Here is a 25,873-nt window from a genome sequence, read left to right on the forward strand (position 1 = left end):
AATGAAAACTCATGTGCTAGTTTCAAATGGTTTTCTTTCTTTTCATTTATGAAAATGATGGAGAACATTTGGAATTATCTGTTAAAAAAATCATGGATAACTTTCAAGCACTTGTGATAGCAATCTCTCGCTCACACACACAAGAGTGCATGGAGGGAGAGAAGGAGAGAGAGAGAGAGAGAGAGAGAGAGAGCAAATGCACATGCACATGAGAGAAGCAGTATATATATATATATATATCAGGTAAAGATAAATAAAACCGGTATACTAGTTTTAAATGGTTTAAACACCAAAATGATTCTCATGTCTTATTTTAAAAAATTTTCTTGTTTTAAGCACAAACTTCACAAAACAAGATTTCTATGTAAACAAAAGCATGGAAGTTCTTGCTAGTCTTGGCTGATAAAGCAGTAAATGGATGGATCTTAACAACAACCATCTTGCCATGCCAGACACTCTCTTTGTGTATTTTTCATGCACAATATACAGTTCTGAATTTAAGTTCAGGTAAAACTCACCCTCTCATAGAACTCTCCTTGAATGAGAGCGGAAGTGATGCGGTTGTTGATGTCATGATTTAATAAGAGCTCATCTCTGCTCATGGCCAGCCAGGCAGCTTTAACAGAGAGTCCTGCTTTCAGGTTGAGGTTAATGGCATCTGTGAAGTCACCTTCACTTTCTTTCACCTCGCCAGCTTTCTCATTCTGACTGGTCTCCATTAAGAAGGAATAGTAACTGCGTCTCAAATTGTCCAACTCCAGATGGCCCTTTATGGGATAACTACATATTATTTGTAAAAGTTTAAGATTTCACAATCTGATCAAATAACTGATGCACTAAGCATAATAATTACGCATATATTTATAACTGTTGATGCTCATAATTGTTGATGCACAATTTAAATAATAAACTTTTTACATATACACTTGATTAGAGGTTATAAATATGCTTGCCGCATTTCAAACTGATGTTACCTTCTCCTCTGCAATGGCAATAGATTCATCCCACATGTGGAGCTCCTGGTACATTTCCATCACTTCATCCACCGCATTCTATAGGGTTACACAGCAATATTACTCACAGCAATCGAGATAATCAGGTGTCTCGGTTACAGGTATTAAAGCACAATAAACTATTCGTTACCTGTTCCATGTAATGCATCTCTGCGAGCTTAAAGTTCTTATCCAGCATTGCCAGCCTTGCCTTTACTGGGTAGTGGTCTGTGCCATCACCACCCTAAAGGAGAGTAAATAATACTGGATTTTAAAATATGTACATTCTAGAGTACAAACATTAAATGAGAGACTAGTGAGATAGAAAGATATATTGGTCAGGCCAATATATTGGCCGTTTTTTGTAAACTTTTCAATTGCCGACACAGAACCAGTTTCTTGCGTCTGGCTGCTCTGTTTTGTAATTGTTTTTCTATGTAAACATGCACTAGATGGACATCTTTGATCATTGTGCTGCATCTTGCTGATATTTTCTGTGGCGCACAAGTGTAAGACACTTATTTAAGATGCCTTATAAGTTAAAATAACTTTTAAAAACGTGTTTTGAGACACCTGCATTCTGTCTAGCTTTTTTTAATGCAAGAAAACACTTGGCGTAAACGCCCCCTTAATTCCACCTTGTGTCAGTTCCAAAATCTAATAACAGCTTTATTAAATGGATAAAAACTTTTTATGTTTTTATATAGTTTTTAGCTAATTTAGCCATCATTGAAATTAATTATTATATTGGCTTGAACCACCCATAAAAACTGACAGAACTTCATGCTACATTCAAAAAGCTCTGTTTGTCTGCTCTACATACATATTCTTTTGAGTTGGTATCTGCAATCTTGTTGGTCTCATTCAGGAATTTGGCTTTGGACACATTACCAAGTGCTGCAAAACACCTGCAGAAAATCACCAACAGGGTAGAGTGAAGTAACACTATTCAAAAAGTTTAAATAAATGATCTAGTCCACTTGTTATCACAACCCTGCAAATCATGCCGTTTTGAAGTTTGTATTTTTTTGTTTTCAGCAAAGGGGTCAATTTCTGATGTTCTTATCTTCTATTGGTCACGTGTAACTGGTCCTACTCGACCCACCCAGAGCAGGATTCGAACCAGCAATCCCCGGCACGGATCTAGCAAGGACGCTATAAAAGCCATGCCCTCTAGCCTCGGACAATAGTGCGTCTCTTAAGACAAGGAGAGAGAGGTTTACACACTGCACAGTTATCACATACAAGCTGGCTACCTTTAAACTCACCCCCATCTGGTTCACAGTACCAGTGTCACCGGTTCTACTCGACCCGCCACGAGCAGGATTCCAACCAGCGATCCCCGGCATGGATCTAGCAAGGAGGCTATAAAAGCTATGGCCTTTAGTCTCTGTCACAAGTGTGTCTCTTAAAACTAGGAGACTGAGGTTTACATACTGCACAGCTATCACGTCCCAGCTAGCTACCGTTACACATGCATCTTTACACCTTACAAATTCACAGATCAGAGATATCCAAACTTGAACGAGACACAAAACGTTCACATGTGCTGACATTTCCACTCACACACTTTGGCATATGTATGAATGGAAGTGAATGAAGCACAATTCTAGAGTGAATGCACCTTTAAACCAATAATGTCAAATACAAACAGCAGTATAATTTCACAATTGCTGCAACAGATCAGGGCATTCAGTATGGATAGGAAAGATGAGCCATGATCAGACAGACAATATGGTTCATGCTCTCTCTAAAGTAACAGATAAGGCTTTACATAACAAACCCACCCTGTATTATTAAGCCCCACTCATTTAAATTCTGGTTTCAAGATTATTAAAAAAATGCTTATACAGTTATAGGAAAACTCTAAACATACCCGCTGCTTACTAAAGCTACAGGAAGCCTTTTCAAAAGGACCTGTGGTGCTTTTATCCTCCCTCACATGCTTTTTCCATCTCAGGTAAAGGGTTTTTCTGTTTGCAACATATTACACACATTTGACTTTAGGCTGGATCTTATCGGAGTACACATTTTAGAATTTTAAGTGTACCAGACAGCTGTTCATAACAGCAGCATTCTAATGCTTCTGACATGCATTAAACATTCATGGCTAAATGCAGGATTCATTGAAGATTCTGTCCTTTAATAAAATTATATTTAATGTTGTGTCTTAAGGACAACTTTTGGTTCCTTTCTAAACTGAACAAAGCAAAAACTTTAAAGTCACATCATACTTTTTTTTATTATATGTACCCCCGTTTGGATGTTTCGGTTGAAAAAGTAGCTTATGCTTTCTTTCAAATAAATTCCACTTGGTTTGATATTTTATCATCTAATGCAATGACATTTATGCATTTTTAAAAGTGGCTTAAGTGTCCAAAGAGTATTAGATTCCACATTGTATGCAAAAAATAATCTTTAATTTCAAGATGGCACAAACTATTATATTTCTGTCAATATTAAATCTGTTGTACTGGTTCCTTGTCTTCAGGGTTAGATACATGATTCAGGGGACTATGTCATAAAAGGTAGGTGATCTTGCTTGTCTGACCTCTCAGCGATGTGGAGCTGTTGTGCCCCGAGGGTAAGTTTACTCAGAGTCTTCCGCATGGCCTCTGACTCTGCAGACAGCTCCAGGGTTTCCAGGAATGCTGTGGCCCTGTGCACACACATACAACCAAGATCAGTTTTAAATGATTATACTTACATAATTTAAGCAGCCTAGGTTCAAATCTATACTCAATCAAACAATGCACTTCTTCATTAGGGCTATTTGAGGCCTTGTTGTAGATAGTACTGGTACCTGTAATAGTCTCCATCATCAATGGACATTCCAAACTCGATCAGTCCTTCATCCAGAGTGTAGGAGACAGAATTAACCCCTGAGCCACAACTACATCACTGCCTGGTACCCACTGGACGTAAGGACAGAAAGTCAACATGGTGCTCTTCGTGGTGCTGTCGATGTCATATAGGTGGAGCTGAACATGGAGAAAGACACAGAAGGGAGGAAGTGACAAATCTTTCTGATTTTATGATTGATATTAACCCTTTAAGCTCTGAGGGTGTCTTTAAAGATTAGTTTCAGTGCCATACTCAAAATTAAAGGCTTATAACTTGACAAAAAAAAACTAAACAAGGAGTGTCAAGGGTTTGGTAGCACTGTAAAGAAAAGATTTCTGTTTTTTTTAATGATATAAATTATGGGGGCCTGGGTAGCTCAGCGAGTATTGATGCGGACAACCACCCCTGGAGTCGAGAGTTCGAATCCAGGGCATTCTGAGTGACTCCAGCCAGGTCTCCTAAGTAACCATATTGGCCCGGTTGCTAGGGAGGGTAGTCACATGGGGTAACCTCCTCGTGGTCGAGGAGAGTAGCAAGAGCCTTCACATGCGGAGTCTCCGCGGTGTCGTGCACAGCGAGCCACGTGATAAAATGTGTGGATTGATAGTGTCAGAAGTGGAACCAACTGAGACTTGTCCTCCACTACCCGGATTGAAGTGAGCAACCGCGCCACCACGAGGACCAACTAAGTAGTGGGAATTGGGCATTCCAAATTGGGAGACATGGGTATAAAAATAATTATATAGATTATGATAAATTCTGAGATTCTCAGCCTAAGAAACTGCTTAAAAATAAAACTGGAGCCAAAAATGTATTTTTTTCTTATTTTTTTTTATTTGACACACATATATATATATGGGTGTAAATAAGGTGTTTTGTTCCCAATCATGTCAACTATAACTGAGAAAATGTTTGTGTTGATACAACAAAGCAATCAAAAGTTATAGCATTACAAAACTAATTTATCCTAGTGTCCAAAAGCCTCTCCAAACAAATAAAATATAATAATTGTACATAAGACCTAATTACAAATGGAAACACGACAATGACTAAAGGTTTTCATAGCATGCAACATGATTTCACAGAATAACTACCATTTGACTAAATGAGTCTGCATCATTGAGTCTGTGTCATGAATTGGTGCCAACTCCTGGTGGCCATATGTAACACTGTGCTTTGTGTGAATTATCTAATAATAATAATAATCAGCACCCTATTTGTCTGCATATTTCAAAGCAATTGTTCAGATTTGGTCATATTGCCTACACATGTTGTAAAGTAGAGCTTCTAAGCTTTCTAACTATACCTATTGTATGTTGGTTAAGACCAGTTATTGATATTTTGACAATTATTTCTGAGGTTACATCTGAACTTAAAGGGTTAAACCTTTAACAGCAATGTTTACCCCTTACCCTGAGTTTCTTGTCCCTTAAAAGCAGTTTTTGACCCTTTTCATTCAGCTCCAGCCAGTCAATCTTGGAGTTGTGGTTTATGGAGCCCAGATTATACCCGCCGACCAGGTCCACTAAGAAAACAGGAAGAGAGATGGATCATAGGATACGAATGTATCAAATACCAGCTATTGATTCTTTTCTAGTGATCCAAGATCAGCAATTAAGCATTGGGTAGTTAATAAACATCAATAATTTTGTTTAAAATTTGGTTCAAAGACTTAAGTAAAAGTGTATGTTTTAGGAGCTGTAATTGGTTTTAAATTTTATTTTCACCCTTTTGCCCTGGTAATCAAAATGTATTTAAAATAGGTATAAATGCAGTATAGCATGTCACACTGCAGCACAATTTTGCCCGATCTACTTCATGTCATTTACTCCATTCTAGAAGTTTTTTTTAAATGGTAAGAGACCTTCAGACAATGTTTTAAAACTACAGTAAGCAGAACAAATAAAGTATTTTCCACCATAAAATTCTGTAATAAGTTAATATAACACTTTTTGGAGATCTATTTACTGCCATGAACATTACCATTCACACAAACATGACACACAAAAAGACATGCAGGCATTTCCTTTCATTCAGACCCCAAATATCTGCAATTTAACAAAAAGAAAATCAACAAGTCTTTCATGAATCACGTTCTCTGATGCTTCTCTGCATCTCTGACTCTTTGTTCACAAATAACTACTCTGATGGGAAGCATCACTTATGAAGGGGGAAAAAAGGAAAACAATTTTCAATTTGCACTTTCAGAACAGGCTTTAAGCACACGGAGCAGTGAGGTGGAAAAGGACTCTTTTGTCTTTCAGAGGAAAATAAATTGGATGAAAGTTGTTTCTCATTTTCATCACCTGAAGGAAAAAGGCACGCAGGACAGAGGGAGCATGCCTGGACTTAATTAGCACAGAAAGTGGTCAGAACTATGGCAGATGGCGCACCGTGGCCTGATGAATGAGAGCGCTGTGACGATGAACAGTGGGGTCACCGTCTAATTGAAAGGTAACGTCCTAACTGACTTAACGTCATCTCAACATACTGTGCCTCAAATAATGGGTCATGTAAAAAAGTTGTCTCATGTAGAGCTTAAATGACAATATTGTAATCATGACCACTGATGATGTAATTTCATTAAGCTTGCATAGACAGGCAATGAGCTGTTAATAAAAACAGTTAGGCAAAGACTATTCTTAATTGGTAAATATGATTTAATCCTATTGTGTGTATTTTGAATTTCATTGAAATACTGCACACTAAATCAGAAGCTAAATCAGAGGTTCCAAACCTTATAAGATATCAGGGAATATATTTGTCTGGAAATAATTTATCGAAAGAAGCAAGCATTCCATTTACAATATTGGTGCTGTAGTGATATTATCAATGCATACCCATATAAATCATGAAAAAAGAAACAAAATAATATTTTCTAAGAGATTTTTTCTTCTTTTCAGGCTAAAAATCCTACGTATTGAAATTCACAATGTCTAATAAAATAATACTTTTGATTTAACTCTGGACTTAACAACTAAAAAAATCTTGAGTCCCATATGTCAGTCATATAACCTATCTTTAGCTATAAGAGCAGGAAAATATGTGTTTGGTCAAAAATGTTTAAATTCTAGCCACTAATTATGACACTCAAATACACTAAGTCTTCAAGAGTAATTTAAAGACCTTGTTTATTGTCCTCTCATCTTATTATCTTCTAACAGTCATAATTATTTAATAACCGTTATCACTGCTTTATTAAAGCAGAGATCACCCCATACCAGCAGTTATGGGTGAAGACTTACCGATAGCAATAGTTTTGATGTCTATCAGGTAGGCCAACTTTTCGTTGTCCTCCACACCCCTCTGCCTTCTCTCATTCAGACGCACACTGCGAACACAAACACATGAGTAAACACTACCTGTGAGTGCCGTGGGACCTGTCAGTGCTCCATCATGAGGAACCAAGCAGTGCAATCTGACAGCACCTGACAGGCTTTATACATGAATGCTGATTTTTGATGACTAAGAGCCAGCAGTATGACAAGCAATAGCAGTTGTCATAGCAAATGGACATTACTAGGTCAAACGTTAAATATAAGCTAAATTCTGCCATCTAGTAGTCAGTCTTAGATATGACTTCAGTCTTTACAGTGTAGGACAGGATTTTATCAATGTCCTTATGAGTTTGATGGCATTGTAGGTGGCAAAAAATTATATTGGGTAATAATATATTAATCTTAATAATAATAGAAATAACAATAAATGAATAATACAAATATATATAATAAAATATATATATATATATAGAGAGAGAGAGAGAGAGAGAGAGAGAGAGAGAGAGAGAGAGACAATGTAAGGCAAACCTGATGAGGTGAGGGTTCATAAACTCTGTCTGAACAGATCCCAGGATTTCATTATTTCCATATTCCACCCGCGCCATCTCTCCAGCATTGAAGATCATGCATACCTACTCGGAAATAAAGCAATTTACAATTAGTTAGTACAGACTTGAATTATTTCAGCTAGGGCAACATGATTTATTAAACCCAGTTGTTTTCCCTTCGTACCATTCTCGTAAATGATTTAAGCAACTTAATGAAACAAAAAGATGCAAACAAATAAGACTACCGTTTCATTTTCAAAGAAAAAAATGTCATTTCCCCAAGAGCCCTGCCACGCCACCTGTAATGAGAGAGAGAGAGATGTTGTTTATTGGAGTATGACATGGTCATCAACTTTTGCTTTCCACTACATTACACAGAAAGAGGCATGGGGAGAGAGACCATAGACAGCTATCCTGTTTGTCACACTGAACTTTCTTCTAACTCTAGTAAGGGCACTTTGGAAACTCAATTAAACATGGATTAACACAATGAACCATGACAGCCCTTGAACTTTTAATTAGACATTTTAAATCCTTTGCCCAACCCATGGAGGCATTCACTTAAACTACTAAAAAATCAGCAAAAACTTCCCAACAACTTATAAAGAACAGATTTCTGATGGACAAAATACATTTCAATCTAAATGAAGATCTTAAAGGTGCATTCAGTGAAAAAACGTTTAACTCCTGAAGTCATTAATTGTAATTTTGCAATATATGTAGGAAATTATGACCACTCATTAAAATGAAGACTCAAGTCATATCAGTAACCTTATAAAAGCTGTTTTATTCTACATGGAGAGGGTCTGCACATGGAGGCTGCCATGTTAGAATCGCATGACCAGCCGAATACTTTTAGGGTAATCTCAGTAACTGTCCTGTTATTTGACACATTCACTCATAGATTTAATTAATCATGGCTGATTGTGAATAGTGAATTTTTACAATGGCATCTTTAACTGAAAACTACTTATTTTAAATGATGATGCTGCATCCAGTCCAGGATGATACAACGATAACAATTACTGAGTGCACCTTTAAAGCAGACTGAAAGATAAAAAATTGATTCAAGAAAGTCAGCTGATAAATACCAAGCTGAAATAACTATATCAAAATGCAACATAAACTAAAAAAAATAGCAAAGCGTCAGTCCTACTTCACTCAGATTGTTGGACACCAGATCTCCCAGCAGAAGGGTGTCAGAGGTCTGAGCCACCAGATATCAATCCTTTCCCATGACCTTCACCTCATCTATCTCACAGCCATACTGAGACTAAAACACCACTCTTGTTCCAGTGGAAAAATGTTTCACTATCACCTGAGAGAGTTTATGAAACAAAGTGACAGTGACTGGAAACCTAATGGTATGGTAGTTCCAGTTAATGTTTGTAGGATGCAAATAGGATTAAAAATATGAGCCTAATAACAATACATTTATTTGGAAAGACTGTAAAGCTACTCAATAAAATAGAAACAGTGCACTATTTTAAATCTCTTCAAGTAAAGCTCACCTGACTAAGCCCTACATATGTCATCACAAACTTGTTCTTGTAAATACTCCTGCGCAGGCAGCAGTCAAAGAGCTCGACTACTCCACACAATATGCCCTGCAATTCAGAGATCAATTCAAATTATTTTTGAAAAGACATATTTTTAGCAACAAAACAAATAAAAATAATAACAATAAAAGCCATAATTACTACAGCATTTTACAATGAAGAAGACCTTCAAAAGAAAACAGAATGCCTTTTGACAAGTGAAATTTACAAGAACAAAAGTCCACAACTAAAAGGACATTTTAAATGTTTTATCTGCATTTCTGCATCTAGACCCTGTTAGAAAGCATTTGTACGTATATGCAAACAAGATTCAGGATAATTCATTGTTAGAAGAGAAAACCCTTGAACAGAATAAAGAAGCTCTCGAAGACTTTTAAAGTTCTCAAGTCTTTATTGATTTGGTCATCCAAACTGACCACAGAGAGCCGAGAGCCATCTTTCTTCCAGGCTAGAGCTGTGATAGTGTACAAGTTTGGAATCTCTTTGGGAGAAGCTTCATCCCAGTTGCTATTTCGAGGACTCCAGTTGAAAACTCGCAACCTAAAGAAAAATAATTTGATATGATTCGATGAAATTGTGATGCATGGCTAAAATTGCCCTAAACATACTGCAATTTTAAAAGAATATTCCAGGTTCACTGTGATGGACTGGCGACCTGTCCAGGGTGTCCCCCGCCTTTCGCCCAATGTTAGCTGGGATAGGCTCCAGCCCCCCGCGACCCTGTACACAGGATAAGCGGTTGACGATGGATGGATGGATGGATTCCAGGTTCAACACAAGTTTAGCTCAATCGATAGCATTTGTTGCATAATACTGATTGCCAAAACAATTTATTTGGACTTTCTCCTCCTTTTTCTTAAAAACAAAAAACATCTGGGTTCCAGCGAGGCACTTACAATGGAAATTAATGGGGGCCAATCTGTAAACATTAAAATACTCACTGTTTCAAAATTATAGCCACAATACATTAATAATATGCGTGTTAACATGATTTTAGTATGATAACAGTCTGTGTAAAGCTATAGCCAATTTTACAACTTCATTGCCTTGATGATCAACAAACCCTAAAACCCTATAAATGATGATTTAAACAAATTTACACCTTAAATAATACATGAGTTTTAACAGAAGAATTAATGTGTGCTTTTGTAAAATTGTAAGCTTCACATTTCTGTCTTTAAACCATCCAAAAATTGGCCACATTCACTTCCATTGTAAGTGCATCACTGTAATTTCGAATTTTGCTTTTTTAAAGAAAAGGAGGGAATAGTTAAAAAGAAAATGTAAATGAAATGAGGCACATAAGTTTCAATAATAATAATTTTGAATTAGTATGATGACCTTTGTCTTTCAACTGAAACCTAAATCTTTGGGGCAGAATGTTTTGTTTTTTATTACCTCCATTCAAAAACTCTCTTAGCTGTCAAAGCTTCCTACGACTATGGACTGACCACTGGGGCTAGCTGCTGCCACAGTGAATTCCTTTTCAGAACGATCTCGGCTATAGTCAAATGTCTGAAGGATGTGGCCCTCTCTCCCATAGGCTACGATCTTCTTATCACATCCAGCCACAATAATGCTGTTGGTACCCCATGCCAGGGCATACGGAGGGCATGCATGAGTCAACAGTTTGTCCTTTAATGTTTTATAACAAAATAAACTGAATTATAAGTAATGCAACTGCTTGCAAATATAATATTGTATGTTATGTTATAAATGCATTTGAATAAAATACAGTAGTTCTTTACTTGAGATTCTCCAGATCCTTCATCATCAAAGAAGTACCGAACAACCATTCCATCTGCATGACCAGAAAGGATTCCTTTCCCTGAGACACTGAAATAAGGGAGATAATAAAATGTTGTGAAAAGAGTTGTGATGCTGAATTAACCACAATACAGTAATACATTTAGTTTGACAGGGGAACGAGCATCGGGGAACGATTCAAATAAATACGGCATACATATTTTGAGGTCAATGAGACAACGTAGGAGTCTGTTCCATAGATCGGAGAGGACTTGCTTGTTTTTGTATTAGCTTGACGAACCTGCATTTGCCAAAAAAAATAAACAATTCAGATTCAGGTCTAAAGCATTGAAAATGCAGCACACTTAATTTTCCTTCTGTCAGCCCAAATAGTATTGTATGCTCTGTCAGCCAAACCATACATTACAGCACTCTAGAGAACAACAAAACATTTAATGCATGCAACATACATCACATATGCCTTTTGACATTTGTGAGATGGATGACTAATATTATATACTCACTGAACACTTTATTAGCAACACCTGTACAGCTTCTTATTCATGCGATTATCTAATCAGTCAATCGCAGCAGTGCAGATATGGGTCAGCAGCTTCAGTTAATGTTCACATCATCCATCAGAATGGGGGAAAATGTGATCTCGGTCATTTCAATACGGTATGATTGTTGGTGCCAGATGGGCTTGTTTGAGTATTTCTGTAACTGCTGATCTCCTGGGATTTTCACACACAACAATATCTAGAATTTACTAAATGGTGGCAAAAACAAAAAACATCCAGTAAGTGGCAGTTCTGCAGACTGAAATGCCTTGTTCATGAGAGAGGCCAACGGAGAATGGACAGGGCCTCGTTTCTCAATAACGATTGATCTTAGCGGTTAAGAGCGTTTTCTAAAAGCAATTCTAATAACATTCGTTATTTTTTACATTCGTTTCCCAAAAGTGCACTTAGCATGAACAAGCAAGGATACGCTTTAAGTGCTACTTCAGAGAGTCGCTGTCTGTGTGACAGTGCTGAAATGTGACTGTATAGTGCTGCTCTTCATTGAAACTTCTTTATATTTGTGCGTAACTTTACAATCATTTGTAATTTACCTCGCTAATATTTGTTTAAAAATATTTTCTGAAATATTCAACCTAATTAAGTACATATTTATATATTGTTTTACAATCATTTTGTGCAGAACAATCTGTTTCTTTTACACAATCTGCACCCAACTTGATATGACAACTTCCAGGATTAGTGAAGACAGTGGGTGCCATTTGTATGATCCTTCTTATTACACGCATTAATTGAACATTACGAGTTTCACTCTGTTATCACACAGTGCAAAATAAGGAGACGTTTAGAAGATGCACTTCAGGGACATTCACCAATAAAGCGGAGGTCTGCTCTTTACTCCCAAAAATTGATAGCCAATATATAATGATGATATTCAAGCAGTTATTGACTTTTTTATTCACTCTCTGATTTTAATTTATACAGTTGCATCAATCATGCCACCACTTTGCTGTTACCAACAAGTCCACACAAATAACTTTGTTTACTAATTAATATATTCATCTATTTATATAGACTATCTATTTTATGCATTTCATTATTATTATTCTTATACTTGTCTGTTAAAATAAAAATAAATAATACGTAGGTATCCTGATATGAAAGTTTTAGCATAAAGTGTAGATATAGGTATTTAAATTGTATCGGGTGTAATTTCGCATTTCTCCTGCAAGTGTCTGCATAAATCTAGTTGCTCATGATGCTCTTTGCACTGTAAGAGTACTCCAGAGTACTCATAAATCTACAAGCGTTTTCAAGTACTACTTAATTTATGATGCTTTTGTGAAATGGGCCGCAAAACAAGATGAATCATAAGTTGGATTCTACAATCTACTTAGGCTTACAATGCTTTTGGGAAATGAGGCCCAGACTGGTTCGAGCTGACAGAAAGTCTACGGTAAATCAGATAACCACTCTGTGCAATTGTATTGAGCAAAATAGCATCTTCGAATGCACAACACCTCAAACCTTGAGGTGGATGATCAACAAAAGCAGAACATTCACATTATTAGGACCATAGTGTTCATAATAAAGTGCTCAGTGAGTGTATTTCTCATCAAAACACTTACTGATTGTATAAATGTTTTGCAAATAACTTTTTTATCACCCCTGGAATAGAAAACATATCAAATCAATGGCTGATTGTTGCATTCACCATAGTTGTGGTATCACACATCCTTTCTCTTGTGTAGAAGGCAAGTCATTGTTTAATGATCAGCAATATTGTAAATACATACAGTACTGTGCAAAAGTTTTAGGCACTTGTGAAAAATGTTGCATAGCGAGAATGTCTCCAAAAATAATGACATGAATTGTTTTCATTTATCACTTAATGTCATACAAAGTCCAGTAAACATAAAAAAGCTAAATCAATATTCGGCGTGACCACCTTTGCCTTTAACAGCATCAATTCTCCTAGGTACAGCTGGACAAAGTTTATCTTGGTTGTTGGCAGATATAATGTTCCAAGCTCTTGGAGTATTCGCCACAGTTCTTCTATCGTTTTAGGATGTCTCAGTTGCTTCTGTCTCTTTATGTAATCTCAGACTGACACGATGTTCATTGGGGGCTTTGTGGGGGCCATGACATCTGTTGCAGGGCTCCCTGTTCTTCTATTTAATCTTTTCTATTTGCAAAAGGAATGTTTGGGAGTCTAACTTTTATATTTCCTATTGACACACTAAAGCTGAAGATAAAAATAACCATCCTAAGACAAATCCTTTTGTGAAACATCTTATGTGACTAATGTCTCCTACACGACTTTCAAAGACGTCGGATCGTAGTACCGTTCATATTTACAACTGTATGCCTTGTCATGGAAGTCGTAGTGTTTTCACATTACACGACGAATTGGCGACAGGGGTGAACACATTACAAAACATTTCACTATTGAAGAATCCCAGACGACTCTGCCTGGACTCCAAATTACATTTCACAACAGAATACACGCGAGAAGTGATACTAGATACGAAAACAAATGCACGATCATATGTTATGCATTTCAGAATATGATGTGTATGTTTTTAATCATATATTTTATTGGTTACAATATGAAAACGTAACTCCTACTGAAAAATCTACCTATTTGCTTACCTGCCTATCCAAGAGAATTGGCCATTTCTCTCCAACTCTTCTCTTTCTCTACCCGGTTGTGGTACAGTTTAGATGAAACATCAAATATGCACTGGTGCTCCTGCCAAAGTTCCACACATTTTTCCTCCATTTCTTTGGTCCAATGAGACTTTCTTGATACCGTAGCCATGCTAGTTGATGTTCTGTTTCAGGTACATCAGGACTCCTCCCACTGAAACTTCCCGTGCCCCGTTTCTTGCTCTCTCATTGGCTGTAGGTCAACGCTGCAGTTGTATTCAGTCAAAACAATTGCGATCGTTACTCACAAGAGTGAGCTCCGATTTGCCAATGATTTCAGGCTTTTGTGGCCGATCGCCACAAAATTGTCAGCGTGCGAAAATCAGCCTTAAAATCGTGTAAACTCTGCATTAGACTTTTGCACAGTACTGTATATTATATTTGAAAATGCACAAATTAAGTACATAATTAATACTATTCTGAGATACTTACCATTCTTCTCCAATTTTGTAAAAAAATATGATGTTGTCTGTTTGGGCAACTGCTATTTTTGTTGAATCGGGGGAAAATGCCATGGACTTGACCACATATGTTTTCTTTCCATACTGCAACAAATAAAAATGCTGTTACTTCATATTTTAAAACACTTTCCTGATGTACTAAGAAATTAGGTATAGCTTTTATATACTTGTTTGTTTACTTTTTTGTTTGTAATTTATTTAAAAAAACAAATATAATGCAGAAATGCTTTGATAACTCACTTTGAGGTCAGCAGGCTTTGTAGTGAATCAGTCTCTTTTCTCTCCCTGCTCATCATATAGAATAACCACTCTATCAATAGTGCAAACTGCAAACTTTAAATTGTTTAGAGCCCAGGCCATACAGGTGACTTTAGCAGCTCCATCCTTAAGAAAAGCCATTAAAGAAACCACACTTTAGTCAATGTATTTTGATTTTCACCATTGTTATGTTTTGTATGATATCTGTGTGATATCTGTGCATCCAAGGTTAACAGCTCATATTAAAAGCTCACCACAACAACAACATTAGCTGCTTAAAATATTACACTATTCCTGGACTATAAAGTTAAATATTGGCATAAATAGTGCAGTTTGCAAGTTATGATCAGACATTCAATCTGATCATAAGAGTAGCTTAATTTCACCATTTAGAACAGAGCAAGCAATCGTGATCTTCTGTAATACTTCTTTGCCGTCTGAGGAAAAGATCATAACCTAGCCTGCATTCATTTCTTAATTATCTGAATACATTAGCATATTACAATACATTACTGTAAAATCTTGGATAATCCTGGCAATATTTTAGTGCAGAATTGTAGTTTTTAGTGAGACTTCAGTGTACAGCTAAAGCCAGGAATCAATCAATGAGATTTAAATGGCATTCAGTCATTACTTTTTCAATTATTCCTAGTACTGCTTGGATAGCATAAAGGTTTAAGTAAAATTTGAAGAGATACATAATCATCATTTTAATGCTAAGCTAAGAGAAGTTATCATGCCTACTACGAATAGGCGGACTTCCACAGAGCTAGTTAGCTACAGTAGTTTATCGTAGCTAAATAGCGTGATAAATTAATTTACCTGTGGAGTTAGAAGAGTCTTCAAGTACTTTAGTTGCATACTTCACATTTACAAATGACTCGTTGAAGTTACAAGGACAAATTTCTTGATACAGCCATGTTTTACGTTAATAGCTGTCAGGCTGCCGACATTGTAGTAATCATAGCTTTCTCCCTGGCTACCGTCGTCAAGGAAAGAACGTTTGACGTCATTGCGTATCTTAGAATGACACGCTTCTTGTGTTTGACTCGCTTAATGTCGTTCTTTAAAAAAAAGATTTTTTTAAGCAATACCGGGTAGTAAGACGCATTTGTAGAATTATAATGAAACAATCAAGAAAAAAAGAAAACATATTTGGAGATGCCGGGGATTGAACCCGGGGCCTCATACATGCAAAGCATGCGCTCTACCACTGAGCTACATCCCCTACATAGCAATTCCAGTGATATTTATGTACTTATTTATCCAATATGAATTAATATGTATATAAATTGCCTGGTCAAAAAAAAGGTCGACGTTTGGATTTAAATAAGTAAATACTTTTGAGCAAATGATTGGATCATTATTGCAGTGATCACTGTAAAAGACCATTATAGAGTGCCAACGGTAAACTTTCAAAATAGCCCATAAACATCATATCAGTTGTTTTGGCTTCATGAAAAAAACATTTGCACTTATACTATTCTGATGATTGTGAAACTTTGTAATATGGCACTTTTGTACCACTGTCTCCTTAAAATGATTCGCTTACTATCTCCTCTTTTGTAAGTCGCTTTGGATAAAAGCGTCTGCCAAATGAATAAATGTACATTTCAATGATTTGAACTATGCAGAGAGTTAAATACTGTAAGTCTTATGCCAAATATCAAACAAATGTCAAACATTAAACTTACTTTACCGCACTCATGAGATCAAATTGAGACCTCATACTGCATTCCTAACATCTAAATCAACACTAATGTACTAGGTGATGGGTAAAACAAACACAATTGTGACTGGATACAAACAGATAGGAGGTGTAACACTTAAAGAACAGAACAAACTGTACCTTAGATCCAAACTTACAACATTTTACCAGAGAAGAACCAACGTACAGCTATTGCTGTGCCGATCAGACAGTGACATGCGTAACCAGATTATTCAGAATTTTGAGATGATACTGCTCAGTCTTTGGTTTGTAAAATATATTTCTGAATTTGTTCTCGGAGTGGTCTTTTACTTTTTTGAAGCCTTGTTCGACTCTTTATTCCACATTCCAGAAAGGATGTGGAGAGAGAGAGAGAGAGAGAGAGAGAGAGAGAGAGAGAGAGAGAGAGAGAGAGAGAGAGAGAGAGAGAGAGAGAGAGAGAGATAGTTTTGGTGACTGGAGCTGGATTGGATTTTTTTTGGCCAAAGACCTTGGCCACCATGATGTTGCAACACAAGTCCTATGGATGTAAACGCAGAGGCACTGGACAAAACAGCAAAGGAAATTAACTCTGCACTGTTAAAAATGTCTGTAATTTTACGGTAAAACACCAAAAATGCTACAGAATTAAAATGTGAATTGATTGACGAATATTAACTGCAAAATATACAGTACAATTTTAAAATATATTTTAAAAGACAATACAGTAGTTTTTAAAATAAAATGTTGTAAAAAAAATTACTTGATTTTCCTGTATAATTAATGGTAGGCCTACAAATTTGCATTATGTTTAACAAGCGAGTACATGTACTTTTTACAGTAACTTATTGTTAGAATTACAGTAAAAAAAAAAAAAAGAATAATAATAATTGTGCATTCCCACAATTCTCTGCATGAGCCATCAAATGTAAGTATATTTTATGGGAATTTTCTTCTTATTTTTAATTTCAGTTAAGTACATTGGGGTGTTCTGTTTTATATTTAATGTAGTTTAGTCCATGTTTACTGCATTACCTAAATTTCACATGTGTCACCCTCATGGTGTTTAGTGTTTATGTGAGTGAGACTGAGCACTGTCTATACATGTATGGGTCACTGCTTCTGGATGAGCCACTACTGCTGAACTTTATGTTGTCATTTTCTCTTCTATAATTGTTATGGTGATTAACAATACATTATAAAATGAAAAGCAGATTTTTACTATTTCAAAAGATTATTATCAAGTGTATGATGTTTTTCTTTATTACTGTAAATTTAACAGATTATTATTTTTTTTTTACAGTGCCATTGTTGTCATGTAAATTACAACAGCATTAAACAGTAACATTTATATTTTTATTGTATTTTTTACATAATTATTCTGGCAACAAGAGCGATTTTTTGTTGTTGTAAAAACTATTTGCCTATTTCTGTGACTGTAGTAGAAGAACTGAGGTCTAAAAAGTTGCTCAACTGCTAAAAACTTCTTAATTAACAAATAAATGATCACTTACAATAAGCCTAAATTGTTTTGGTGGTTTAAAGACGGTCAAGCTAACTTGTCTCCCAGACTGGCATGCTAGTGCTCAGCTGGTCTGCCATCCTAACACAAAACATTTCTAAAACCAGCCAACCAGAAAGCCATTTTTAGCAGTTTAAAACTTAGTTTTCATACAAATACAGATATGAATCATGGTTTTAAGAATAATTTGTTGTTTAGTAAGACTTATCAGATATTTTTATGTAGTTCAGATGTTTCAGCAGGTTAAAAGAGACATTGGAGATGTGTCTATATTGGTGAACAACACCGGCATGGTAACAGGAAAAAACACTTTCACTGAAGCCTCTGACAGTCTGGTGGACAGAACACTAAAGGTCAATGTTGCTGCTCATTTTAAAGAGTAAAAAAATAAAATATTATGTAATTCAGTGTTTATCACCTTGTTTTGAGAAGGAACATTCTTTAGACCTCTGATTTTATGTTATGGGAACAGTGTGCTCATTGTTATCTCAAATGCTTCTTGATATTTAAATTCTCAGACTTACAAGATGTTTCTCCCTGCTATGTTGCAACAGAAGCATGGGCACCTGGTCTGTGTTTCATACCATGGAGGGATGTTCGCTATGAATGGCCTTGCAGGCAGATATACAGTATATTGAAGGATTTAGCTGTCCAAATGCGTTAAATTAAAATGCTACAATTATGTGATTTAAAAATGGGAATGGCCCACATATATTTGGTCTGCAGATTTTTGCGCAAGCAAGTTTACAGCTTTGGGGTTTGCAGAATCCATTACGCTGGCTGGAGCTATAAGGAAGGAATCAAAACAACAATAGTGTGCCTCAATATAATAAATACAGCAAGGTTTGGTGGTTGTTAAACAAAGTTAATCTTCATAGTGGCAATATTAACTTAATAGGAGGTTTCTCCCCTTGTCATGCAATAACACTGACATTTTACCTTTGTTAAGGAAACCATCCTTTCTTATGATCTTGGATCAGAAAGATGCTGCAAAAAAGATTGTCGATGCCATATTAAGGGAGAAGATGTACCTATTGTTACCTTCATATACTTCATGATGGCACTCAAAAGGTATTATAGGCCCATTAATAATTTGAAGATCAGTTTACTCAGTGTAATAATTAACTATTAATTAAATAATTAATAGTAAATTAGTAAAATTAATTAAAATATCTACTACATATTCATTCAAATGTATGAATGTAATTGTATCAGATAACAAAAATCAAACTCAAGTAGCCTTTTAAAGAAAGATAAACACTTTACAAGAAAATAATTCACAAAAAGACAATAAATATTGTTTAAAATTAGTTTTTAGAAAAGGTCTAGGAAAATGTGTACATTTTTAACTGTGTCTTATGTGTTCAAATACTGTTTGGAGCCACTCCAATGTCATGTCAACCACAGACGATGTGTCCCATTTCACGTTCATGCAGTCTCATTACTGCCAAACTGGGCATCATCTTTGTGAACTTCTTTGATGGGCTGGATCAGATGGTTCATTTCAGAGGGGTTTTTCTACCCTTCAAAAAGTTTCAGGTGCCAAATATATGATAGCGTCTGTGATCTATTACAACTAGGCAAAAAGTAATATAATATGAACAAAACATCTTGTAAAGCAGAATTGCTTCTTTTTTTTTTTTTTACTTGAAGTGATCTTAAAGGGATAGATTTAATTTCTTCTGCTGAAGATAAACGAAGACTTTTAGAAGAATATTTCAGTCCTGTAGGTCCTCATAATGCAAATGAATGGTATCAATATTCTGAAGCTCAAAAAAGCACATAAAGGCAGCATGAAAGTAATCCATAAGACTCCAGTGGTTAAATATATATCTGAAGCGATATAATAGGTGTGGGTGAGAAACAGATCAATATTTAAGTCCTTTTTTACTATAAATTCTCAAGAATCACTAAGAATGTGAATCACCAAAAACAAAAGAAGATGAATGTGAAAGTGAAGGTGGAGATTGACAGTAAAAAAGGAAATAAATATTGATCTGTTACTCACCCACACCTATCATGTCACTTCAGAAGACATGAATTTAACCACTGGAGCCTTATCGATTACTTTTATGCTACCTTTATGTGGTTTTGGAGTTTCAAAGTTTTGGTAGCCATTCACTTGCATTGTATTGACCAACAGAGATAAGACATTCTTCAAAAACTCCTAAGTTGTGTTCAGCAGAAGAAAAAAGTCAGACATCTGGGATGTCATGAGGGTGAGTAATTGATTAAAGAGAATTAATATTTTTGGGTGAACTGTTCCTCATTTTGTTTCAGAGCAGAATGACATCCTCAGTTACATTTACTTTCATTGCATGGCAAAAAGATGCAATGAAAGTGAATGGTGACTGAGACTAACATGCTGCCTAAATTTATTATTTGTGTGTGTGTGTGTGTGTGTGTGTGTGTGTGTGTGTGTGTGTGTGTGTGTGTGTGTGTGTGTGTGTGTGTTCCATGGAAGAGAGAAAGTCATACGGTTTTGGAAACAAACTGAATGTGAGTAAAAGATGACAGAATTTTCATTTTTGGGTGAACTATCCCTTTAAATGTATGAATCCGTCCCTTTATGGCAATAAAAGTCTGTTTATCCATGAACAGTTTACAGAATTGTGAATAAATTCTCTATTTCCTCTGTGGTTCAGTTGTCCTCTCAAGTTTTTTTCAGTGCACAAAAAAACTGTTTAATATCCAAAATTTTACTCTTACGGCATTATGCACACCCCACATCTGTAATCATTGTCATTTAGATCACATCAGACATATCTAAAAAAGAACTTTGGACACTTCTCATTGTTTTTAGCACTTTCCACTATTTAAATAATGGTAAAGTCATCAGCAATATAACACAACACAAATTAAAATTTTGGAATTATGCATGCAGTTACCAATTTTTTTATTTGATCAAACTACCTTATATTGTAGCTTCTTCAAAGTAGCCACCATTTACCTAGATTACAGCTCTGCATGCTCTGGGCATTCTCTCAACCAAATTCAAGGATGAATATACCAGTGGTGCAATTAAAACCATCTAAAATGTGTTCCTATTAATTCTATGGTGGCCACTTAATGGCTGCTTTTCTTCACTTTCAAGCCCAACTCATCCAATAAAAACATATTTTGTAAAGAAACGTATACATGGGCACAATTAATATTTGTCTTCAAAAGCATATAAGCATAAACCTTTAGATCAAAATGGTTTTAGATCATGAGACACAAATTCAGTGAAGTGCGTCCAAAGTTTTTACTGGTAGTGTATACAATGTCTTTTTTTTTTTAATCCCAGACCATAACTGTGCAAATCAAGGGGGTGGCAAAGTAAACAAAATGAAAAGTAAATCCTCATTGACTTTTTATGAATGAAACCCACAGACTTTAGATTACCTCCTCCTTTTCACGTGATGACGCGCCGTGCTTTCGCAAACGCTGGTATAAAACCAACAGTGCTTCTCCAGCACGGCTCCACGCTGCTGTGAATGGAGCAGAGCGTGGAACTCTCTTTCTAAACCTCCATGCGTTTGATTTTTTTAACTCTTCTAAAAAAACATCGCTATTGGCCAAGAAACTTCTCTAACATCAGGACAGCATGGTCTTTTTCCTAAACACCGACATCTGAGGTCGTATGTTACTTTATTTCGATTGAGAATCACCCAGAGCAGCGCGGTTCTCACGTGGCATCTCCGGCGATACGCGCCACGAGGGATCCAGTACGCTTAATATAGTTTTTCTTTCTTCATATTCTCAGTTTTCTCGTTTAGAAGTACTAAGATTTTGACATGGTTGTAAAAACGGCATCTTTAATTTTGGAGGATGGGACGGAGTTTAAAGGCCGTCTGTTTGGTGCAGTTACTTCAGTGTCTGGTGAAGTTGGTAAGTTAAGTCACTTAACTGACTTCTGGATTTAAATGAAGTGTTTCACTATTACGTCCATACTCCGCATTTTATTGCTAGTCTACTACTGGCTGCTCTTTTTGCGACACTTCCCCTGACCTGTAACCGGAAAGCGTGACTACAAAACGGCGACGACGCAGGAAGTTGCGCAAGTCTCATTTCGCGCTAAATATTCAAAAGTGAACCCTGTAGTGTAGGGATGGGCGATTCCACTTATTAGATTAACTATTGTTATTGACGGTTTTATTATTATTATTATTCTCCCTCCTTGCGCCAAAATATCTCAAAGGCACTATCTGAGGGTTGTCCCCCCCTAAAATATCATTAAAATATGTGTATTGTAAATAATATAATGATATCTTAAAGGGTAACTAAACCCTAAACCAAATTTTTTTAGTTAATGATCTGTAAGCATGGGGCTTTATGAGTACTGGTCATTGATTCAAGTAGTTTTTTTGACATTTGCGTATAAAGTGTTTTAATTCTACAAAATATGGTGTAAAAACGTCTGAGTGCTGCCCTCTTCAGGTTGAACGGTGGCTACTGCAGTTTAATTTTCCTATTGGCTGTTGCGGTACTTCGTGACGTAAGCGGTGACAGCTGACGTAAGCAGGTTCCAGCTCACCACGCCAGATTCATGTACATGTCGTCTTGCGAGCGTGTGAGGAATAATAATAACATAGTCTGACAGCAGCTGTCAATTAATCCGTCACTACGAGTCTCAGGTGCCCCCCTCCCCGCTCAGCCCCGCGCTCGGTTCGTTCCCTCTATCCCCGCCGGGGTCTGCCCACTTTTCCTGCATTTTCAAATATTTCTAGTGGGTGGAGTCAGACTCTGAGCAGGTGTTTAGTTACCCTTTAAAATAATTGTTTAAGAAATAAAATAATACAACTGCAAACGGGGCAACAACAAAAAACCTCCCCAACATTTTGATGAAATTTTTGCCCCTGGATCCAATTGACTTGAAATTTGGTACCCATGTGTAGACTTAATTTCTTTAAATTTGTTGCTTCATAAAAATGAATTCTTTACAAAATGGCTGAAAGGGGCGTTTTTATGTAAATGTCCAAATTGCCTCAATGTATATGTGTCAATAAATGAAATGTAATTTTGACTGATGGTTTTTCAAACCTAACATGCTTCAAGATGACATCACTCTGAAGTACCCACATTCGCCCTTAAGGGGCGCTACATGGCACACCCAAAAGTCCAATTTTCTGGTCAAATAATTTCTAATGTACATTGATACAACAGGCCAACGGGAACCCCTACACCAAGAATGACCCACATTCGCCCTTAGGGGGTGCTACATGCCACGCCCAAATGTCTATATTTTCAAAGTGATTTCATTTCCACACCATTTGTTGAATTCTTCTGAAACTTGGTGTACATGCCTCATTTCTCACAGGGAACAAAAAGCCTCAAGGATCCATGTGGTCTGGCATGATGTATTTTCCTGTACACTGAAACATTTTCATTTAGGATTCAGACAGAAAGACATGTTTTTTTTAGGATTCCTCCAGGGAATCCTAAAAAAGGGAGGGTTTAAATCCAACCCTCTGCTGATCAAATTTTAAATGATTTGCCATTTTGATGAGGAATCCGAATTACTGCTTGCAGCTATATTTTTCTTTTCGATCCGATACCAAGTACTTTTAGGCCAATATCGATACCAGCACTGTCTGTCTGCTAGTGAATTTTAGCATTTCTTCTTGTTAAGATGAGCAGAAGAAATAATAGTTCTGGTACCATGCAACAATTCGCTCCTATAATACCTTTTTCCACTTTGTAGCTTATAAAATGCATTAATGTTCATGTAATCTAAATAATCACTTGATAAAAACAAACAAACTTCAGAATCGATATTTTTATTTAGGATCACTATTCTTGATACCACATCAGTATCGCTCCGCCCATAAGTGGGATGGGCGTTACCGCTTATTTTAATTTTGATCCGATTCCAATCATTTCAAGTCCAATAGTTTCAATACCAATACGTCTATTAAACTTTTTTTTTTTTTTTTTTTTTGCTATTCTTGGGATAAAATTGGTAATTAACCACGGTTTCTCTACAGTAACTAGTTTAACCATGATATTTAGTTTAACGATAGTTACCACTAAATATTACTGTAGTAAAACCACGGTTAACTATTTTATTATTTATTAACAACAATTACCCACAAACACATTATAAGAAATGTCACCTTTTAGATATGTTGTTGTTTTAGCGTGAATTTACTCCAGAAGCTGTTTCTCTGATTTTCTATCATTACCTCTACAAAGCACTGATCCCTCTTGTTTGAACCAGCCTTGTGATGGCAGAAGTGCTTGTCTGCTTGTGTCTTTTAGCATTCATTCATGTTAAGATGAGCAGAAGAAATTAGTTCCCATCCTGCACTAATATTTGTTCATATAGCCTAATCCTTTTTATTTCACTTTGAAGCTTATGATTATTATTTGTTCATGGTAACCAAATAATAATATCCCTAGTTTAATATGTATTTTTAGAATCAATATTTTTGTGAGTATCAATATTTGTGATACAAAGTCAGTATCCGAAGTATCAATACTTTAGGATCGATCCACCCATCCCTACTGTAGTGTCCACTCCACTGTCTCCGATAAGTGTGACATACACGTGACATCTCTGGTGTTCCTTTCAAATGTTTCTTAGAGCAATTTATCCCTCATGCTTGGCAGATATATATTTTATAAAATAATCCTAAAATGGTTGGCTGGTTTTTAGATGGTTTGGTTGATTTTCTGCAAAACAGTCAAATGTTTGCAGACTTGACTAAAATTACATTAAATAATATAAATAGAACTAGACTGTGGAGGAAAAGAATCCAACAAGTTTCAAGCAGCCATGGGAACACATTCCATATAGTTTATGAAGCATTCCAGATAGATACCCTCAGTAAGTCTGTTTGCCCAGAGTGCAGAGCTGTAATCTATCTATACAAAGGGTTGATACTTGAGTATGAAGAATCTACATTACAAGTTTTGATTTATTATTTGTTGGTCATTACAATTCCTCTACCTTTTCTGGAAGATAGGACCTCTGACCTTTTTGTTTTCCTTATCAATTTCATGCTTCTTATTCATATAGATGTGGATATTTTCAGGCAATTGCAATCCCAACTCTAGCCAAAAGTCAAACAATGTCATACTTTGTGTTCAAGTTTTCCAGACAGGAATGGTGGGTTATCCAGAAGCTCTAACTGATCCTTCTTACAAGTGCCAAATTCTAACTCTGACATACCCACTTATTGGCAATTATGGTGTTCCGGAAGATGAAGATGGAGAGTTTGGACTCAGCAAGGTGTTAAAGTCTTAAAAGTCTTTGTCCATGAAGCCTTTTTAATATTACATTGTTCTTTTAATACACATAGACATCCATTTTGGTCACTTGTAAACACCATTCTTCTCTGTGGTCCTCTAGTGGTTTGAATCTTCCCGAATCCATGCTGCTGCGCTCATTGTTGGGGAGGTCTCTGAGAATCCCAGTCACTGGAGCTCTGCCAAATCTCTGGATCAGTGGCTCAAAGAGCAGTGCATCCCTGGACTGGAAGGTTAGTTGTGTGCAAGTGCATATATGCAGAATTAATTGGGTTATTGGTTTGTTTAGAGAAATTCTGGTAATCTGAAATTACCCCAAATCCTCTGAAATCAGGAGTTGATACTCGCCGCTTGACCAAAAAGATCAGAGAAAAGGGAACCATGCTGGGAAAACTTGTGGTGGATGGAACTTCAGCCAGTAACATTCCGTTTGAGAATCCAGACAGCAGAAATCTTGTTAAAGAAGTTTCTGTGATGGTAGGTCACAAGCTTTATAAATTATATGGTATTTCATTAGT

At 36.2% G+C, this 25,873-nt stretch overlaps 3 protein-coding genes and 1 non-coding gene across 4 annotated transcripts in view; 2 read left to right on the plus strand and 2 right to left on the minus strand.

The window, feature by feature from the left end:
* ift172 (intraflagellar transport 172) overlaps window positions 1-15,883 on the minus strand; it is a 36,580-nt gene extending 20,697 nt beyond the window's left edge. Inside the window, 21 exon segments of the mRNA XM_052096562.1 lie at window positions 519-767; window positions 975-1,052; window positions 1,144-1,236; window positions 1,816-1,900; window positions 3,544-3,651; window positions 3,796-3,877; window positions 3,880-3,973; window positions 5,249-5,361; window positions 7,082-7,167; window positions 7,643-7,746; window positions 7,908-7,961; window positions 8,819-8,980; window positions 9,174-9,269; window positions 9,638-9,761; window positions 9,877-9,941; window positions 10,620-10,856; window positions 10,970-11,057; window positions 14,141-14,524; window positions 14,630-14,742; window positions 14,899-15,042; window positions 15,739-15,883. Of these exon segments, the coding sequence (XP_051952522.1) occupies window positions 519-767; window positions 975-1,052; window positions 1,144-1,236; window positions 1,816-1,900; window positions 3,544-3,651; window positions 3,796-3,877; window positions 3,880-3,973; window positions 5,249-5,361; window positions 7,082-7,167; window positions 7,643-7,746; window positions 7,908-7,961; window positions 8,819-8,980; window positions 9,174-9,269; window positions 9,638-9,761; window positions 9,877-9,941; window positions 10,620-10,625 (1,599 nt within the window). The 5' untranslated portion in view covers window positions 10,626-10,856; window positions 10,970-11,057; window positions 14,141-14,524; ... (1 more) ...; window positions 14,899-15,042; window positions 15,739-15,883.
* Window positions 15,884-16,072: 189 nt separating this feature from the next.
* Window positions 16,073-16,144, minus strand: trnaa-ugc (transfer RNA alanine (anticodon UGC)). The gene has a single exon. It is a non-coding gene; the product is annotated as a tRNA-Ala (tRNA).
* A 543-nt stretch (window positions 16,145-16,687) lies between these two features.
* On the plus strand, window positions 16,688-19,899 carry si:dkey-221h15.4 (uncharacterized protein LOC563950 homolog). The gene is given in 13 exon segments (XM_052096563.1): window positions 16,688-16,946; window positions 16,949-16,983; window positions 17,056-17,086; window positions 17,089-17,148; window positions 17,151-17,202; window positions 17,998-18,067; window positions 18,356-18,498; window positions 18,640-18,743; window positions 18,852-18,905; window positions 18,908-18,989; window positions 19,075-19,178; window positions 19,181-19,196; window positions 19,562-19,899. Coding segments are annotated over 13 exon segments (1,128 nt in total). The 3' UTR covers window positions 19,680-19,899.
* Window positions 19,900-21,608: 1,709 nt separating this feature from the next.
* Window positions 21,609-25,873, plus strand: part of cad (carbamoyl-phosphate synthetase 2, aspartate transcarbamylase, and dihydroorotase) — a 28,701-nt gene continuing 24,436 nt past the window's right edge. Inside the window, exons 1-4 of the mRNA XM_052095939.1 lie at window positions 21,609-21,995; window positions 25,199-25,338; window positions 25,459-25,588; window positions 25,690-25,832. Of these exons, the coding sequence (XP_051951899.1) occupies window positions 21,902-21,995; window positions 25,199-25,338; window positions 25,459-25,588; window positions 25,690-25,832 (507 nt within the window). The 5' untranslated portion in view covers window positions 21,609-21,901. The remainder of the gene's footprint in view (window positions 21,996-25,198; window positions 25,339-25,458; window positions 25,589-25,689; window positions 25,833-25,873) is intronic.

The sequence above is a fragment of the Xyrauchen texanus genome, chromosome 28 (assembly GCF_025860055.1).
Source record: "Xyrauchen texanus isolate HMW12.3.18 chromosome 28, RBS_HiC_50CHRs, whole genome shotgun sequence".
In the NCBI taxonomy this organism is placed as follows: Eukaryota; Metazoa; Chordata; class Actinopteri; order Cypriniformes; family Catostomidae; genus Xyrauchen; species Xyrauchen texanus.